General features: G+C 46.2%; 1 protein-coding gene across 1 annotated transcript; it reads right to left on the bottom strand.

The window, feature by feature from the left end:
* Positions 1 to 5,347: 5,347 nt before the first annotated feature.
* Positions 5,348 to 6,470, bottom strand: LOC123464452 (riboflavin kinase-like). The gene has a single exon (XM_045161647.1). It carries the CDS (start codon positions 6,468 to 6,470, stop codon positions 6,003 to 6,005), a length of 468 nt encoding a protein of 155 aa, XP_045017582.1. The 3' UTR covers positions 5,348 to 6,002.
* Positions 6,471 to 17,478: the final 11,008 nt, after the last annotated feature.

Genomic DNA, 17,478 nt, shown 5'->3' with positions numbered 1-17,478 from the left:
ACCATCCAGACCCGTGTAAGTATGCTCAGTGATGTCTGCGCTTTCCTAACTACATCCCCATTATTAAGCAATGCATGACATGTCTCGTCAAAGCCTTCCAGCTGTCCTTTCCTGCATTCAGGAAGGATGACAGTTCAAAGGGTATGAGAACTTGTCAGATGCTCAGCTTCTGTCAATGCTGAGAAATACTGTCCTCGGGGTTGACTGACCCAGCTGCATGGCGTCCCTGCTCCCCGCATCTCAGACTCCCTCCAGACTTCGCCTCCTGACCACTAGCTCCCTTCTTCCTGTTCCTCTAGACTTGTCTCCTGTCTACCCCTCCAGCCTGGACGTCTTCCTTCTGATCATACCCCCTAGCCTGCCTGGTCCAAGAGAGCTCCTTTTGTCACTGGGCACCTTGGAGCAGCACCCCTAATCCCAACATATGAGCACCCTCCTATTGATCCCTGTCAGCCTCCTGCTGATCCCTGTGACCCACAAGCAGGCCTTGGTTGACCCTGACTTCACCTGCCAATTACTCCTTCTTTTCTCTTTTTCATCTGCTCTCTCTCCACTATTGCCTGGGGGTGGCATGTTTATTGCAGTGGGTCACTGAGTGTGGTGTTGAGTGATTGGATGAATGTTAAGTGATGGGAAGACTGATGGATATCTGGCGGGTCAGACTCCCAAGGCCCCACGCCTGTAAGAGGTAGACACAACTGAAGCCTGGCCTCTTCCCTTGGCAGACTGTGTATAGACATGTCAGGTGTGCCACACAGCTTCAGGCTGGTGTCCATCCTGAGTTCTGTATGGATGACACCCTCTGAAGACATGAAGAGACCAGTCCTGTCCTCCCCCTGCCAGCCTCGACCTTTTGCAAAGGTGCCCAGATACCACCGCCAAAGGCGCATCTTGCTGAGGCTCTGTTGGATGTGCCCTGATGGCCAGATACCACCACCATGGACAGACCTCAGTAGATGACCACAGAATTGAGAAAGTGACCGTGTGTCTTTTCAAGGTGTGGTAGCTGTCTCTGCTCCAGAAAGTAACAATGGAGTACTCCACAAAAGTCATGCTGGGCTTCCTCATATTGTCCACTGAACAGACAGTTTAGATGGAATCATCACGAATCCATTTTGTAAAAAGCCAATGATATTTGCACCCAAGAATTTGATAATAGGAACATGAAACTCAGGGAAAGAAATAATCACATTGTCTATCCAGGGTGAAGTTAAAATTGTCATAAACATTGATCCCTCATTGCAGGGAACAGAAATAATAAACAGTTGCTGAAATTGCACGGCTGCGGAGATTTCATTCTCTAATTGTCAAAAAGCATTAAACATCAACTATTTATTTTGCAGCAGAGGAAGTGAAAGCGGTCTTTGGCGTGTCCCTTCACTTGAGGTTGTCCCTAATTGTCATGCATAGACTGCAACAGAGGTTACTGAGAAAAATTGTTTGCATTTATTAATCAAAAGGAGTCAAAGCCACACAAAGATATCATCAAGGCTCCCTTGTGCTCGGGGGAGGCTGACAGCGAACATTCCTGATGAAGTGTTTGCAGAGGGCTCACAATCTGTTCAGAGCCCTTTTTCTTTGCAGGTGCAAACCTTTCTATCTGAAACATCAAAGAAACAATTGAAAATGAAAAGAGTAAACATCGAGATACAGGTTCCAATCTTCCATTTTTGAAGACAATGGGAGAGGTATAATTAATTTCAAGGCAATATTTGTATCCTTTCAAAATTCATCTGTGTGTGTTAGCATCTCATTAGCTGTGCATTAAGCTCTGTTGCTCTTTCCTCTCTCTTTTGCCCCTTCTGCTTTTGAAGAATTAGAAAGTTGAACTGCTCCTGAGATGGCTTTTATTTCAAAGCATCCATGCATAGATAATTATCTTGTGCTGCCTGCTTGATCAGAGCTGCTTGGGTAAAGTCAATACACAGGAAAGAGATAAGGGGAAGGAATTCCTTCATGGTGACGGTAAGAACTTCAGGACCAAACAAAGCAGGACTGAATTTTGCTATTAAGTGATGCATTTTCATAAACTTGGTGGGCAACTTGTAATATGTCGCTTTTCCCCACTCCCAGTTCAGTAGCTTTTTAAAGTGCTTTTATAAAACTTTTTTTTTTTTGTCCTAGGGATTGAACCCAGGGCCCGGTGCATGAGAAGTCCGAGTTACTGCCCCAGACTTTGGATTCACTTCCTTTATCACTTTTTCCTCCCTCTGTTTTTTCCTCTCTCCTTCCCTCTCTTCCTCTTTCCCTCCCTCCTTCCTCTCTCCCTCCTCCCCTCCCTCCTCCCCACCTTTCTTTCTTCCTTCCTTCCTTTTCTTTTTTTAAAATCAAAACTAGGAATTGACCCAAGGGCCGTGGGCATGCTGGGCAAGTCCTCCACCAACCAGCTACATCTCTAGCGCCCACTGCAGTGACTCATCTCCAGTTAGGATAAATTAATGAAAATATAACCAACCCGAATTATCTGGTTTGACATCTGAATGTTAGAATGTTTTATATATTTTGATTTAAAATCATGCCTGGTTTTGCATTATATTTAACTGCTTAAACTTTCTGAATCATCCGAAGTAACAACATTCTCCCTGAAAGTATATTAACTTTATATACACAGGATCAACTCTTAATGTACAAAGTCCCTCAAGTTGGTAAATATATAGCCTTTCATTGTGCTCCATGAAATGACATTATTTAACATGAATTCTGCAGTCTGTCAAATTTCTAGCAAATAAGAGTAATACTTGAGAGTTGTATTAAAAACATTGATGGTTTGGGGAGATGGCTCGGTGTGTAAAGTCCTTGTGTGAGAACGAGGGCCTGTGTTTGATCCCCGGTGCCCATGTAACAGCTAAGCAGAGTACAGGTGCACATACCTGTAATCCCACAGCTGGGGAGGCAGAGGCGGGGGGGTCCTGGGGCTCACTGGCTAGCTAGTCTAGCTGCATCCGTAAATTCTTGGTTCAGCAAGAGACCCTGTCTCCACGAATGATTCAGAGAATGACCAAGGAAGACACCCGATGTCAGCCTTTGCCTTCCGCATGCATGCACACACAGGCACCCATGCACGTGTGAGTGCCCCACACATGCACTCACACCACACACACACACACACACACACACACACACACACTCACACACACATGCACAGGCAAAAATAAAAATATTTAAGAGATAACAAGTGATTTGGTTAATTTGTACATTATTCAAGTATAGTATATGTGATTACCCTACTTGTGTTAAAAGCTCTTAATTTGTGTGGCTCTGAGCGGGGAATGAAATACTTGTTAGAGACAATTCAACGCCCTGCTGCGGGCGGCTCGCCTCAGCCCCCTCTCCTGGGGCAGCTGTGTTCGGTGCTGGTTCTGTGCTTATCGGGTCTATGAGAGCAGCTTGTGACCCGCCATCTGCCTGACCAGTGTCAGTACCACACATATGTACTCAGTGCTCATCCTGGGCCCAGCCCTTGCCTTGTCACACGCAGTGATCCGTGGGACTCCACAGCAGTCAACTGTGAGCCTGGCTCCTGGTCGTACATGCCATTCCAAGATGGGATAAACACTGATGCATGTTTTGAACTTAGTTAATTTTACCTTTTTGCTTGTGTGTGCATATGTAATGTAGTGGGGTGTGTGTGTGTGTGTGTGTGTGTGTGTGTGTTATATGCACATATATGTGCCCTTGTGGCACTCTATATGCAAGCCATGGTGGGAGCTGCTTGCCCACAGCGGCAGAGGTGGCATGCTGGGTGTCCCGCTCGGTGGCTCTCCTGCCTGGTCTTGTTTTGAGTGAGCCAGAGTCTCTCATGTCTCTGGAGCTCTCGGGGCTCCACTGAGACTTCCATCTCTGCTCCCCTGAGGGACCAGGGCCCCAGGCACATGCAGCTACCTATGCCCAGCTGCTTACGTGGGGTCTGGACGTCTGAACCTGGGCAATCTCAGGCTCCCTCAGGCCCTCATGCTGGCACTGGGAGCGCATCTAACCTAACCGTTTAACCATCTCTCCAGTACAGTGACGACATACGTACATATTTTTTTTTTGAAAATGAAAAAAACATGAGTCAAGATTTATTTTAAGGCCCGAGAATGTTTAATCAAGATGGTACTGCAATTTCCTAAACACATAATCAATATAGTTTTCATTTATTTACTTATTTTCAGGGCAGGGTCTTACTCTAGCCCAGGATGGTCTTGAACTCACTGTGACCCTCCTGAGTGCTAAGACCAAAAGTGCAAAGGTGTGTGCCACCACACCGGGTGTAGTATAGTTTTAAAACTTCGGACAACCCCTCGAGAACATACTATGATTTCCAAAAGCAATGGCTATTTAACAAAAAGTAAGGAAACATCAGTGAACACACTTAATGAGAACACAATGAGCAGCAAACTATTCAGACTAGATAGCACATATCAGTTTTTATACTTTCTCTGTATGCTTTGGACTTTGCTCCATAAAGCCACTGATAATTGAGACTTTTCAAGTATAAAATTTCCAACATTAAAATATGAATTTTCAGGGCTGAGGACGTACAGAGCACTTGGTGTCTACATTTGGTTTGAAAGCCCCAGGCCGTCGACATCACATAAATATATACACATACATTACATGCATATGTATCTGCACAATGACCTTCCGCACACTTCAGTGCCGACCCTCCCCCGCTGCCTGCCCCCAGCAAGCCTCTACGCCCCGTGCGCACTGACGCAGCGCACCATCGCGTGGGGCACAAAGCCGTCTGCAGCCTAGGTTCCCAACTACCCACAAGTCCCTATTTCTGTCAATATAAACAAAAGGACTCAAGTAGCCAAAAGTTAGAAGAAAAATCCGAATTACAAAGTTTAATGAAAACCTACCTTCAATTAGGTTTAGCTATGAATACAAAGCTACCCAGGCTTAGATTTTGCTTTGGAACACAAGACCACAACTTAAAAAAAAAAATCCATTTCATGGCATACTTAGTTAATAAGCAGTTTTCCTATGGGGAAAAAGCATTTTGTTTAAGAAAGTTGTATATACAAATTAATGGCTATGTGCTCAGGACCTCCTGAGAAAGGCAGCCTGTAAATGACAGAGAGAGAGAGAGAGAGAGAGAGAGAGAGAGAGAGAGAGAGAGAGGGGGGGGGGGGAAAGAGAGGGAGAGAGAGAGAGAGAGAGAATGTGATTCTGAAAGTGCAAGGCAGAGATGCACTTTTCCACCATGCACAGTGAGGGAACGTTTGGCACAGTCACAGGTGATCTCTGAGGTGCATACTGTAGGCTGTTCCCAGTGGCTGTAGGGGAGACAATCACTTAAAACAAAAGAGCCGAAGTCAAGAAAAATGCTAAATGACAAGAATACGCTAAAAACACAATACAAAAACAAGATCATTTACTGTCTTAAAAACTCTGACAGCGTCTAGGCCACTTCAACTTAATGCAGCTCCCGAAAAAGACACACTAGGGTGGATGACCTCACAAGGGCAACAAGTGACACACGACGCACATCTTCATGTCTGTAATAATGATGCTACATTTTTAGATGCATTTACTTTTAAGGCCCTCTCTGTTTAGCAACAGATTCTGTATACATACAAACACACTGGTATTTTACCACAAGAAGCCAGAGTTTTCATTTCAAATTAGTGACTTTTTTTGGAGGTAAGGTCTTGCTCTAGCATAGGCTGACCTGGAATTGACGCTAGCCCCAGGTTGGCCTCGACACACTTGCTGAACACCCATATTTCTTACATATATTCTTGTATTTCCATTATAAGACAATTAACATGTTTCTTGGGTTCATTTTCGTGAACATATAACATAAAAAGAATCTTGACTTTTAAGTGAATTTTTTTAGTACTATAGCATGATAGATTTTAACAGTTGAAGAATTAACAGAGAAACTACCTTGTACTGTTTAAACTAATTCACAGCTATGGGACAAAAATTTTAAAATACAACTAAGATTTGACTGCAGTTATGAACAGCAACATTTTAGAAAACAGTGAATGAATAAATAAGGTAGTATTTCATCAATGGCCATTCATAATTTTGCCTTTAGAAATCTGGAAGAAATTGTCATCTTTGAGTTTCAAATGCTCTGGTAAATCTAGTCGTTTCTTAGCTTCTTCAATATCACCTTGAATTGATGAAATGAGTGCCTCTAAAGAATCAAAGTTCTTCTCTGGTCTGAGGTAGCCAACAATGGCCACATTGAGAATTTCCCCATAGAAGTCCTCTTTGAAGGTGTGGATGATGTGGGTTTCCATGGACTTCTTAACATTCTTGTAGTATGGGTTCCATCCGATGCTCACCACCATCTTATGGACATCTCCACTTCCAACACTGGCCCAACCATAATAAATGCCAGTGGACACATCAGCTGGAAGACTGTCTACTACTTGTTCAGGAAAATTTGCTGTGGGGATGCCCAGCTGCTTGGAGCCGCGGCCGAAGCCCCGCACCACCTGGCCGCGGCAGAAGCTCGGCAGGCTGCGCATGTCGTCCGCTGGGGACGAGGGCTGCTGCCGGGTCCGCTCCGCCGCAGGAGCCGCGGTAGGAAGGAACGGCGCCGGCACACACTCTCGAGTGCGTAGCGGTTCCTCACAACCCCACCCGCAAGGAGACTCAGACCCGAACCTGCAGCAACGGCAGGAGAAAGCGCAGCGGTGGGCAGGAGCGCGGGACAGCTCAGCCTGCGGCTCCATATTTTTAATTATATTTATTTACTTATTTATTTGAGAAAGAGAAAGTGGAAAAGAGAGAGAGAGAGAGAGAATGGGCACGCCAGGGCCTCCAGGCATTGCAAACGAACTCCAGACACATGTACCGCCTTGTGCATTTGGCTTACGTGGGTAGGGAATTGAACCTGGGTCCTTTGGCTTTGCAGGCAAGTGCCTTAACCACTAAGCCATCTCTCCAGCCCAGTGATAATTTTTAATTGCCCTTGACTATTGCAGAATTGTAGAAGGACCACACAGGGACACACAAACATCTGAAGCAATGACATGGACTATGGTCATGTCCTCTTCCTCACTGCTGTATTTGGTAGGAGGAGCTAACGTTGCCAAGGACACCACAGGTGGTACAAACCTAAGAGCCATTGAATGGTCTCCATACTGCTTGGTTCAATTGTCACAGCCTCCAAGAGAGTCACGCAAGCAGCTCCTGCCCTCTCCACTTGGGTTTCACCAGGCCCTTCTCCCCAACCTCACTCCCAGTCACAGCTGAGGTGAATGTAGTTCAACCTTCTATTCCAAGGGCAAAGGAGGAATGGCTGGGCTGGTGATTAGCTTGTGTTTTGTGATATCTGCTCTTTTAGTTGAAATGATGTTAAGTGTTAGTATTTTGGTCATTAAGCCAGTATGTGAAGTTTTGGGCTTGTCCTCATTATTAAGATAAGCAATGAGTTAAGAGGACTTCTCTCTCTTTCTGGATTATTTGTTTGTTTGTTTGTTTTTCAAGGTAGGGTTTTGCTCAGGATGGCCTTGAACTCATGGCATTCCTTCTGCTTTGGTTTACCAAGTGCTGGGATTAAGGGTGTGTGCCACCACGCCCGGCTCCTCTGGATTTTTTTTTTTTTTTTTTTTGACATAGGATGTCATGTAGCTTGTAGCAGTTACCTTCTTGTTGCTGGGACAACCTACCAGAAGTAGCTTATGGAAAGAAAGGCTTTGTCCCCAGCTTCCTGCTTCAATGAGAAGTTGGATCACGGTGGGAAAGCACCGCAGCAGCCCAGCCACACGTCACATCCGCAGGGGGAAGCGGAAGGAGCGAGCCAAGTGCAGCGAGCAGGGCTGGGCTGGAACCCCCAAGGTCAGGCCCCAGCAACACACCCTCCCCAGCAAGGCTCCACCTCCCAGGGCCTCCACCATCTGGGGATTAACTATGAGGCTCCATCGCAGACCATGAGGCTACAGGGGACAATTTACTCTTAAACCGCTGTAGAGCTCATGCTGTCCTGGAGTTAATTATACAGCCATGGATGACCTTGAACTCCCAGTCCTCCTGTTTCTGCTTCCCAGCTTGTGGCATTACAGAAATATACCCCCATTCCTGGCCTTATCACTTGTCATCTCTTTTGACCATGGGTAATATTAACTCAGGTCATAGAAAGCTGGCTCCTACAAAAGTGCAAAGGAAAGCTACAAAAGGACCTTCAGAAAAGTAACTTCCTGTTTCTGTAGGGGTCTCTTTAGGCATGGGTCAGCTCCCAGTCACCTGTGAGCCTTGGCAATCTCTCATCCTCTCAGGCTCAGGGCTGCTCAGGTCCTCGTCTAGTGCCGTGCGGGAACGTATCACACAGTCCCTTGGAAGCACGCCACTTTGAAACAGTCGGTCTCTCTCAAGCAAGCGGCAAAGAACGTGCTGCAGCGCCCACAGTTCACTTGTCCTGGCGGCGGGTTTGATGACGCCAGGGGAGGGTGGCTGGGCAGAGAATGCAGCTTGCGGCTGGAGCAGAGCGGCTCTCGGGGGCTCACAGCTAGGAGGGTGTTCACCCTCGGGGGCTTCCCAGGCAATAGGTGTGCTTGCTACACGTGCCGGGTAAGGACAGGGAAGTCTGGGCTGGACTTCACTCCCTGGGTCAGTATTTTCAATGACTCTTTTCAAAGGCTTCCTTCAGAGAGGAGAGACATAGCTCTGCTCAGATGTGGAGTTAAAGGACCTTCAATGGGGACTGCTGTGTTTTGCTTCTGACAGCCAAAGGCCACATGCTGACCAGGAAGGACACCTCCTTCTACACGGAGTGTGGCTCTCTGAACTGCGGTGAACTCAAAGTGGATCACTTCCTCCAAGTCTGGGTGCTCACGGAGATTGAATATGAGTCAGTTCTGGAAAGATTAAAATTTCTCTATTCAAGTCAACTAAAATCATCTTTTCCCTCTTTTTGTGATCCTAAAGTGACTTTTTTTTCGTGTAACCAAAAGACACTAGGAACTACTTAGCCTACTATGTGACAAGTCTTGGGCTTCTGTCTAGATGGCAAGGTGGAATCATGTGTTTCTTCATCTGAGGAGCCTGAAGCAATCGGGAAGACTTCCTAGAACCACAGACACCAGGGGGGCATCAGCCACTGTCTTGCCCCATCAGACACAGGCAGTCACCATGACATACAGACATAAAACTACTGACTGGAGTCATCTGATGACTGTGACCAGTGCCATTAGTACATGACATGGGTTTGATTTATCACCACCTGGGTGACCAGCTCAGGATTAATTCCCGGATGACAGAGCCTGGTATGGAGGCCATGCTCAACAACCAGTTGTTTCGTATCAAGCAAGCTCGGCAAATGCCTCCACACGTGCACCAACCACCGCCCACGTGACGGCTGTGGGGGAGGAGGGCCCTGCTGTGAGTCCCGCCGAGGCGCTCAGGCACAGCTCCGCTCTGAGCCTGTCGTCTTAGGCGCTCCTTGACTTCTGCCGGATGGCGTCTGGAATCCATCCTAGTTGAAGTGACGTAACTGACTTTAGGACACCCCGGCTGCGCGACACCGTGCCCTATTGCTCCAGCTCTTGGTGGAGGGGCTGACTGGGAGCTGGGCTGCTGCTGCCCTGCCATCACCCAGCATAGATGGGGCATCCCACTGCTCATTGCCAGTCAGGAAAGGGTTGAAATCCCAAACGCAAAGCACGGCTTATACACAATATGGAAAGTTCTGAGCATCTGTAAAGTGGAAAACGCAATGTTGGTTCTCTCATTCGCTGGGGACTGGGTTTACTCCTCCCATGACTGAGAAGAAACGCCCGATTGGAAGCACCGGCAAGGAAAGGAAGGGTTGATCTTGGCCACATTTCCAGGGGACGTACTCCGCTAAGGTGGTGACAACATGGCAGGCCAGCTCATCACATTTCAGCCCAGAAACTGAGGACAGGAAGTGGGGCCAAGCGATGCGATCACAATCTTAAGTACCACCCCCAGTGACTACTTACTCTATCAAAGCTCCGCCTTCTGAAAGTTCCACCATCTTCCCAAACAGTGCCAGGAGTTTTGGAATCGAGTGTTCAAACACCAGAGCTGATAGGGAACACTTTATGTTCAAATCACAAAAGGGAGAGGAAACATGTAAAAGGCTCTCCATGCCCCTGGGGACGTAGATGTTGTTATTTTATAGATAAGAAAACCAAGGCTCCCACAGAGAGTGGCCGACTCATGGTCACACAGGAAGCATGGGCCTGGCTATGCCAGTTGGTTATGGCCCATGTCCAGGTCTGACTTGGGATTTGGTCCCCGGATACTTGGTCAAATGTTTATCTATACGGTCCTGTGGAGGTGTTTTGAGGCCAAGATTAAGATTTAAATGAGTGAACTTTGAGCAAAGCGGGCTACTGTGAGAGGACCTTACTAGAGCCAGCAACTTCAGAGCAGGCGTGAATTCTGCCCCAGACTGCTTTGGGGCTGAAATGTAACAGTCTCCTGCTGGTTAACCATCAGATGTGTGGACTTGCCAAGCCTCTGTCTGTCTGTCTCTCTGTTCTGTTTCTTTTGGAACCCTAACTCAACCTCTCACTGGAAACAAGGCTGATGGTGGCCAGAGAGTAGTGACTTACAGTACCACGGAGAGTGAGTTTTAAAAATAAACTCCCCCAAGCCTTGGATGTGTTAAAATTCTAAACCACGAGTTAATAAACGTGGCATCCGGAAGCTCTGCGCGTTCCCAGGCCAGCCAGCAGAGTGTCCGCTCTAGGCTCTCCCATCAGGCCAGAGCCGAGCACAAAGGGGCCCTGACAAGATCGCTGTCACTCCTGCAACGCCCTGTGCGGCTCACCGCTGGAAGAGATTGTTTGATGAGTTGGGAGTACTTAATCCAATTAGTAGTTTCAATGTACTATTATGTCCAAAAAGAATGCTTTTAAATTGCAGTGTTTTTAATAGAAAGATGAAAAAAATAGGAATATTTTATTAAATATTTATCTCATTAATAAGCACAAGATAATCATTGCTTTTTTATTTGAATTAACTTTTCCATTTGGGTTCAATGCACATTTCACAGACATACTCTTTTCTCTTGATGTGAGAGGACTTAATTATAAAATCACAATTGTACTTCTGCTCTGTATGAAAATGAAGCAAATGAAATTGCCTTTCTCCCTCCGATGCTTGTCGCCACAAAGAAGCACAATTGAATACGACAGTTCTCTGCTACCCAGGAATTGTTTTTGGATGAAGTTTAGGGATTATATATAATTATACAGTAAATTTTCCATGACTATTCATGTTCAAGGACTTATTTTAAAATAAAATGAAAACCAAACTACAGAGTGAACGCAACCTTGGTAACAGATGTCCTTCACTCCTCTGTCCCTGTCGCATTGCGATAACAGAGGTAGTGTCTTATCTGTGGGTCAGGAACGGGGTGCTCCAACCTGCTCAGTCACTCTGTAGAGAGGCGAGGTCTGCACCACAGGACATCCTCTGTTAGGTCTCAAACATTCCCTGTTCTTCCTCATTACGTTGTTCTTCTTTATGACGTGAAGTGAAATACTAGGATTGTAGCATCTGGTGAACTGGAGCTGTGCAGCCCCTGAGGATGAAATGTCTGGACACCATTCTGTCTCCTTGTTCACATGCCCTGTCCCTGGCAGTTAAGGCTGCAGGTGGCTTCCCCATCCCTCATGGGTGCCCAGGCCCAGCAATGTGGCAGAAAGCTTCGCAGACAGTTGCCTGCTGGAGGCACCGAGAAGGACGGACAACAGTCATGGACTGCAGTGTGAGGACCCTGCGTTTTGCAAATGATGGGGATGGGTGGGGCACATGCTCTCCTTTCAAACCAAGGCCCTCAGAGGCAGGCATGTCTTCAACTTCTGTTCCGCTGGCCTCTGGACCCCGGCCTTGAGTCCTTGTCATCACTGCCCCTCTGTTGAGGGTCCTTTGTGGTGTCTAGCCCTGAGGACCTAAATATTTTTTCAAGTTTTCTTTATTAGTATATATTAATTATGTAAGAATAGGTTTCATTAATGACATTTTAGGCATATACATTATTTCCATACCCTGTTACCTTCTCTAACCCTGTTCCCATTCCTACTGATCCTTCCTCATGCTCTTCCCACATAGCTCCTTTTCTGCACCCCCATCCCACCACACCTTTTTTTTTGTTTTGTTTTGTTTTGAGTCTGGCTCCTGTCTGTGTTTTTCCCTTACTTTCTTATTACTTGTTACCCAGCTCTGGATCCTAACTCCTCACCCTAATACGGGAGCCCATCTACTTACCGCTCTCCCCAGGGCCCCAGCATGGGTGCGTCTTGCGATAAACCTCTGCTGGGGGTGGTGGTCAGATCAGATCTCAGGAATGATTACTCTGTCCCGTCATGCTTGGTGCATACCCAGCACTCCAAACCCTAGCTAGAGTCTGCAGGTTTCTCTAAGCACCCCATCTTTTGCCCTCAGTCATGAGTGGATCTCTTTGACTTGGCTCCCACCTCATCCTAGGAAGTAAACCAGCCAATCAGATGCTGCCTCATCTCTGACAAGTGTCCCTAGAGAGGTATTTCAGAAATGAATTTTATCTGATCACTACAGGCAATGATCAAAGATGCCTAATTCCACTGTGTTTGTTATAACATCAGTGAACAGAGTCAAGAACACAGTCTCAGAAGGAGCATAAAGTGTATAATAAAGGCCAATACATAATTAATGAATATCATGTCTCTAACATAGTGCTCTTCAAAGCCCAGCACACAGTTCGTAATTATTCCTTCCATCATCATAAAACAGGGAGTGGGCATAGGCTGATGGCCTCTTACAAACAAGGAAATGGAAAAAGGAAAAGCCAAATGATTTTTCTGAAGAAACCAAGGTAGAAAAGAAAATGAAAGCCAGGAATCTTAAAACTCAGTTACAGTACAGTTAAAGTGCCAATGTAAATCTCCATGTCAAATTTCCACTAATTTTAGATAATCTATGTATATTTACAGTGCTGTCACAAGTTCAAACCAGTTTACAAGTCACGAAAGAAAGAAAGAAAGAAAGAAAGAAAGAGAGAGAGGGAGTTTACTTCTTTGCGCACGGTGCCTTGCTTGGTGGGCAGGAACCTCAGTGCGTCAGTCAGGATACTGTCCTGACCGCTGGGCTGCTGCCCCGCATTTGTACAGCACAGGCAGCAGTTAGTGGTGAGGGAGTGGATTGACAGCGCAGTGAGAGGTGTGCAGGGTGAGCGTGAGCACTCGGCAAGCAGCTTTTCTTGCGATGAGGTTACAGACACATTTCACTTTCACTCCTAAACCACGCGAGTGACCCATCTTGCCCACCCTTGTTATTATTGGCCTTAGGTTGCAAGATCTACTTGACTGTGCGCACACGTGCGTGCCTCATGCACTAGGGCAGGTCAGAAGAGAACGTTGGGGTGTTTGGTTTTTTTTTTTCTTTTGGCTGCTATTGCTTGTGAGCTTCCAGGTTCTCCTGGCTCCACGTGCTCTGGCGTTACAGGCATATCTGGTGTCTGTGTCCAGCTTCATTTGGGTGATGTGGAGTCAGCGGGCTGACAAGCAAGTGCCTTTAACCACTGAGTAGTCTTCCTCGCTCCAGATCTGTGGTTTTTTTTTTTTTTTAATCAAACGTATCTCTAAGTGAGGTCAGCTAAATATTTCAACAGAACAGTTTACGTGAGCTCTAAAAGCAGCAGTGCTTTCTGAAGGGGCCCAGGTTCAAGCTTCTCCAGGCTGGACAACAGGGGTGTGGTCAGGATAAAACTACGTATGTCTCTGAGCAGTGTTCCATGGAAGCCAGTTCATGACGAATTAGCTCAAATGTCCTATTTGCCCTTTTAATATCTTTACCTTTTTGTCTCTCATGCTCATGTTCTCTTTTTGATATTTCGAAGTAGGGTCTCACTCTAGCTCAGCTGACCTGGAATTGACTTTGTAGTCTTAGGGTGGCCTCAAACTCCTGGCGATCCTCCTACCTCCGCCTCCTAAGTGCTGGGATTAAAGGTGTGTGCCACCATGCCCAGCCTCATACTCATGTTTTTTTTTTTTTTTAACATTTATTTATTTTTAAAAAATGTTTTTTGTTTATTTATTTATTTGAGAGCGACAGAGAGAAGGAGGCAGAGAGAGAGAGAGAGAGAGAGAGAGAGAGAGAGAGAGAGAGAGAACGGGTGTGCCAGAGCTTCCAGCCTCTGTAAACGAACTCCAGATGCATGCGCCCCCTTTGGTCATCTGGCTAAGATGGGTCCTGAGGAATTGAGCCTGGAACTGGGGTCCTTAGGCTTCACAGGCAAGTGCTTAACCACTAAGCCATCTCTCCAGCCCAACATTTATTTTTGTTTTATGTATTTATTAGAGACAAAGAATGGGCACGCCAAGGCTTCTAGCCTGTACAAACAAACTCTAGACGCATCAGTTACCATGTGCATCTGGCTTTGTGGGTCCTGCAAATGAACTTTAGATGCACATGCCACCTTGTGCATTTGGCTTATGTGCGTACTGGGGAATCGAACCTGGGTCCTTAGGCTTTGCAGACAAGTGCCTTTACCACTAAGCCATCTCTCCAGCCCCATGCTCACGTTTTAAGTAATAGACTCATTACATTGTACTCAAGGTTTGGGCTTCATTCCCTCTTTGTATTTTAAAGGCACCAACACTGATTGTAGCTGGTGGGGAGGAACTGGAATCTGCTTCGTCTCTACCGCCCTCACTATTCGGTCAGCTGACACTGACGGCCCATGGTTGTGCTTGTTTATGTAGACTTGACTTGTGTTCTTGGTACATGGGTTTTCACTTGTTCTCCTTTTTAAAAATTTTTATTTATTTATTTGAGAGAGAAGGGGAAAATAAGGAAGAGGCAGAGAGAAAGAGAGAGAGAATTGGCGCGTCAGGGCTTCTAGCCACTGCAAACAAACTTTAGATGTACATGCCACCTTGTGCATCTGGCTTATGTGCGTACTGGGGAATCGAACCTTGGTACTTAGGCTTCACAGACAAGTGCTTTCACTTGTTCTTTTTTGTCCATCAGAGTGAAACGTTCTCACGTGTGAGGACCGCATTTCTGCTCAGTCCAACAAACATACCTATCAAGTGCCTTGTCAAATCCAACATTGAGAAAGATACGCTCAGCCTGGCCTTTCCTCAAAGCCACTGACGAAGCTGCCTCGTCCTGCAGCGGTCTAGCTCTCTCCGTCAAATGTCACTTGAGTCCAAAGCGCTTCCTACCCATGAGTCCCCTACAGAAGCCCCATAAGGACACTCTGATCAATATGTCTGCAGTCATTTGAATTAGGTGCCCCCTTGAACTTATGAATGCTAGGTCTCCAGCTGTTGGCAATTTGGGAATTGGAGTTTTGACAGAGGAGGTGTGTTGTTGAGTGCGGGCTTAGGGGTATTACAGCCAGCTCCCCCTTGACGGTGCTTAGCTCCTTCTCTTGTTGCTGTTTCTTTTTTTCCTCAATTTTTATTAACATTTTCCACAATTATAAAAAGTATCCCATGGTAATACCCTCCCTCCCCCGACTTTCCCCTTTGAAACTCCACTCTCCATCATATCCCCTCCCCATCTCAATCAGTCTCTCTTTTATTTTGATGTCATCATCTTTATCATGGTCTTGTGTAGGTAGTGTCAGGCACTGTGAGGTCACGGATAACCAGGCCACTTTGTGTCTGGAAGGAGCACGTTGTAAGGAGTCCTATTGTTGCTGTTTCTACCTGTGATGGTGGAGGTGAAGTTCAGCCTCTACTCATGCCATCCTTTCTCTGGTCATTGTGGGGCTCCCCTCGAGCCTACGAGCTAAAGTAAAATAAATAAGTGAATGAAAACCTTTCCTCCCTTCAGCTGCATTTGGTCAGGTGTTTTGTCCCAGCAATAAGAATGTAACTGCAACAATGTCCATTTTACGGGTGACACAGCTGTGACGTGCAGATTTCACATAAGGATCATGCTGTGTGCAGTGTGTCCACTGCAGACCACGTTGTGCACAAAGGACCTCTGTGACTGCAGCGCCCCCAGAACCCCCATGCAGATGTCCTCTGTCCCCACTGAAGGCCTCTCCATCCCATCTTCTTTATTTTATTTTATTTCTTATTTTTATTTACTTGTTTGAGAGTGACAGACAGACAGACAGAGAAAGAGGCAGATACACAGAGAATGGGTGCGCCAGGACCTCCAGCCACTGTAAATGAACTCCAGATGCGTGCACCACCTTGTGCATCTGGCTTACATGGGACCTGGGGAATCGAGCCTGAACCAGGGTCCTTAGGCTTCACAGGCAAGCGTTTAACCACTAAGTCATCTCTCCTGCCCCCACCTCTTTTAATGCATGTGATAATTAATGCCTTTTTCTCCTGTTCCTCCACATAGGAAGGAAACATTAAAATAAATAAACTCCATGGTGTTGAGAAGAAAAAGAAATGTGAGTGGTCTCCTGGATGAAAGAGAGGGCTTGTGATGGGGTTTGTGGAGAAGTGAGATTGGAGGGGATCTTGGCAGTGGAACACTCCTCTGAGAGACCCACAGATTAAACAGATGTGAATGCAAGTGAGACCATGCACGTTGGAATGCCATAACATTGTTTGGAGGCAAGGCCTCACTCTAGCTCACGCTGATCTAGAACTCACTCTGTAGCCCAGGCTGGCCTTGGACTCATGGTGATCCTCCTACCTCAGCCTCCCCAGTGCTGAGATTAAAGCCATGTACTACCACACCTGGCTGGAATGGCATAATTTTATGAGCATGATGTAACATTTTAATATGTAATTTTAAAAACCCAAATAGGGAACAAACAGTTTCTTCAAATATCCATGAAACATTCTCAAAAATAGAAGACAACTTGAGCTGAACATTGAATCTCAACGAATCCTAAGAATCAGGAGGCTCCGTGCGCTGAGTTAAAGGTTGAATATAACAGTAGAAGAGAGGGGGAAAGTCTTTGCACATGGCAGTTGTTATGGTCAGAATGTGTTCCACAAAGCTCGTGTGCCAGAAACTTAATCTTCACTGCTGGGAGGTGGGGCCTATGAGAGGGGAGGGGGCTGCATCCTGAGGGTCTTTCTGTATAAATGGATTATTTCAGGAGCAGGCAGGTTCTTTACAACAAATGGGATGGTTATCAAAGCAAGTGTGGCCTCTCTTGCTCAGTCTGGGGCTTTCAGCCCCCTTCCATGGACGATGCGGTGTTGAGCCCCTCACTAGGACCCGGCCCTCCACCTCAGCCTTCCCAGCCTGCAGAACCACAAGAAGTACATTTTTCTCTTTATAAATTACCCAGTCTATGATATTCTCTTATAGCAGCACAAAACAGAAAAAGGTGAAGTAAAAAAATTCATCTTTTTAAGTTAGCCAATATTATTTATAACTATTATTGAGAAATGAATGAGAAGCACCATTCTATTTACACATGGAAGTGAGCGTGGAATGGGAGACAATCTTTGCAGGCAGTAGAGATGGAAAGACTGAAATTGACAGAAGGCATGGCATCCTTATTGTTTGCTGTCTCGCCTTGTTTGTCTGAGAAAGATCTTGTCACATTCACCACTAGACCCCAGAACCCAGCAAAGACCCACATCCAAACCAAGA

The sequence above is a fragment of the Jaculus jaculus genome, chromosome 1, assembly GCF_020740685.1.
Source record: "Jaculus jaculus isolate mJacJac1 chromosome 1, mJacJac1.mat.Y.cur, whole genome shotgun sequence".
Classification (NCBI taxonomy): Eukaryota; Metazoa; Chordata; class Mammalia; order Rodentia; family Dipodidae; genus Jaculus; species Jaculus jaculus.
The sequence above is the reverse complement of the archived record's forward strand: the minus strand, read 5'-3'. Positions and strand labels throughout refer to the sequence as shown.

What these genes read in the sequence shown, in the direction of transcription:
- LOC123464452 (XM_045161647.1), bottom strand. Translation starts at nt 6,470, where the DNA reads ATGCGCAGCCTGCCGAGCTTCTGCCGCGGCCAGGTGGTGCGGGGCTTC.